We start from the raw sequence: 2,384 nt of genomic DNA, 5'->3' as shown, positions 1-2,384 counted from the left end.
TACATGGTTATGTGGTTTGGAACAGGATACAGCTACATTTATTGCTAACTAGCTTTGTGCATTTTAAGCTCATAGTCTGACATGGTGGTTTCTGTCAGAGGATGTGGTTGTCTCACTTACTGTCCTAGGCCTCTAGTACGCAAGCTGGCCACTGGCCTAGTCTTTGCTATAGAAGCCTGAACCATAAAAATCCCAACAGCAGAGTGGGTGGTAATAATATTAATAATACTAAGAGTAATAGAGTTGGAAGGGACCTTGGAGGTCATTTAGTCCATCCACGTGCTCAGGCAGGAGACCCTATACCATTTCAGACAAACGGCTGTCAGTCTCTTCTTTAAAACCTCCGGTGTTGGACCATTCACGGCTTCTGGAGGCAGGTAGTTCCACTGGTTAACAGTTCTCCCTGTCAGGAGATTCCTCCTTCCTTCCCCGGCCAGTCTCCCTCCGTCGCTGCTCCTCCCGCCTTCAGGGGGGGCTTCGGGGAAGAGCTGGGCCCCCTCCTCTTCGGGGCGCCCCCCCCAGATATGGGAAGGCTGCTCTCACCTCTCCCCCCGCCCTTCTCCTCACCTGCTCCGACCCCCCCACCCGGGAGACGGGCTGCCTGGGGGCCGCGGGGGGAGCCTGGCCGGAGCCCCCCAGGAGGAAGAAGGCAGGAAGCGCCTCCCCAGCTCCCCCCCCGCACTGCCTAGGGAGAGACCCCCAGTATGGGGAGGGAGGAGGGAGGGGGGCGGAGACGCAACTCCGGGAGACCCTCAGCTCCGCTTCCTGGATTCAGGGGGGGCGAGGGGGGGAATACACTTCAAGGGGAGCCCCTCGCCCCACCCCCTTGCCGAAGAGAAGCTCCGCTACTGCGCAGACGCCATACGGCTGATGGATGGAAGGAAGCAGGACGCCGATTGGTCGCTCTGAGGAAGGCAGCGATTGGCAGGAGGACTCCTCGAGGCGGTCCATTCAAAGGAAAGAGGAAGAGCAACCAGGATCGGACCTCGCAACGAAGTCCCGCCTCCACTTCCGGAAACGAATAAAACTTAGGCGCCTAATTGATTCGGCCGCGGGCTGGCTCGCAATCCAGGTGGGGCGCAGGGGATGCTGGGAGTCGCAGTCCCAGAGGCTCTCTGGCGGAGGGAGGGGGGAGCCCGAGGCCTGCTCTGGCGTGACGGGCGCTGGGAGGGAGGCCTGCCCGGAAAGTCTCACTGAGAGGCGCCATATGATGATGGATCGGGGGAAGCGGACGTAGATTGGGCGCTCTGGGCAGGGCAGCGATTGGGAGGAGGACTCCTCGGGGCGGTCCATTCAAAGGAAACAGGAAAAGCAGCCAGGAACAGACCTCGCAGAGAAGTCCCGCCTCCACTTCCGGGAACGAATAGAACTGAAGCGCCCTAATTGATTCATCCACGGGCGGGCTCGGACCCAGGTAGGGCGCAAGGGATGCTGGGAGTCGCAGTCCGAGAGGCTCTCTGGCGGAGGAGGGAGGGAGGGGGGAGGCCTGGTCTGGCGGGACGGGCGCTGGGAGGGAGGCCTGCCCGGAAAGTCTCATTGAGAGGCGGAGGCTTCGGCCTTCCTCCGCGGGCGGGCCTGGGACTCCCCTCCGGGGAAGGGACGAAGCCCTGACCCGCCTTTCCTCTTCCCCCTTCGCCCCTGCAGGAGGACGGCGAGCCCGGCGGAGGAAGGAAGGAAGGAAGGAAGGAAGGAAGGAAGCGCCGCCCGAGAGGAGAGGAGGCCCCGCGGAGCAGCCCATGAGCCGAAGGGGACTCCGGGAAAGGAGGCCGCCTGGAGGGAGAAGCGGGGAGCAGGAAACGGGCGGAGACCCCGAGACGGGCCTGGAGGGCGGAGGGTCCTTCGGGACAGGCGGAAGACTCAGGAATCCCCAGAGAATCCAGGAGGGAGGAGAGAAATATGAATGCGAAGAATGTGGAAAATCCTTCAAAAGAAATGCAGATCTTAAAATCCATCAAAGGATCCACACAGGAGAAAAACCGCATAAATGCCTGGAGTGTGGAAGGAGTTTCAGTCACAGGAGCAACCTTTATAAACATCAAAGGATCCACTCAGGAGAGAAACCATTTAAATGCCTAGAGTGTGGAAAGAGCTTCAATCGGAGGGGACACCTTTATAAACATCAAAGAATCCACACAGCAGAAAAACTGCATAAATGCCTGGAATGTGGAAAGAGCTTCAATCGGAAAGGACACCTTTATACACATCAAAGAATTCACACAGCAGAAAAACTGCATAAATGCCTGGAATGTGGAAAGAGCTTCAATCAGAGCAGCACCCTTTATAAACATCAAAGGATCCACTTAGGAGAGAAACCTTTTAAATGCATGGAGTGTGAAAAGAGCTTCAGTCAGAGGGGACACCTTTATACACATCAAAGGATCCAT

The 2,384-nt window shown here is 57.9% G+C and overlaps 1 protein-coding gene across 1 annotated transcript in view; it reads left to right on the top strand.

Annotated features, from left to right (window-relative positions):
• LOC107293021 (zinc finger protein 729-like) overlaps nucleotides 1–2,384 on the top strand; it is a 24,920-nt gene that overhangs the window by 14,596 nt on the left and 7,940 nt on the right. The window contains exon 8 of the mRNA XM_029285297.1: nucleotides 1,849–2,370. Coding sequence (XP_029141130.1) covers nucleotides 1,849–2,370 — 522 coding nt within the window. The remainder of the gene's footprint in view (nucleotides 1–1,848; nucleotides 2,371–2,384) is intronic.

The sequence above is a fragment of the Protobothrops mucrosquamatus genome, unplaced genomic scaffold, assembly GCF_001527695.2.
Source record: "Protobothrops mucrosquamatus isolate PMUCROS unplaced genomic scaffold, P.Mucros_1.0 scaffold1481, whole genome shotgun sequence".
Lineage (NCBI taxonomy): Eukaryota > Metazoa > Chordata > Lepidosauria > Squamata > Viperidae > Protobothrops > Protobothrops mucrosquamatus.
This window is presented reverse-complemented; position numbering and strand designations above follow the sequence as displayed.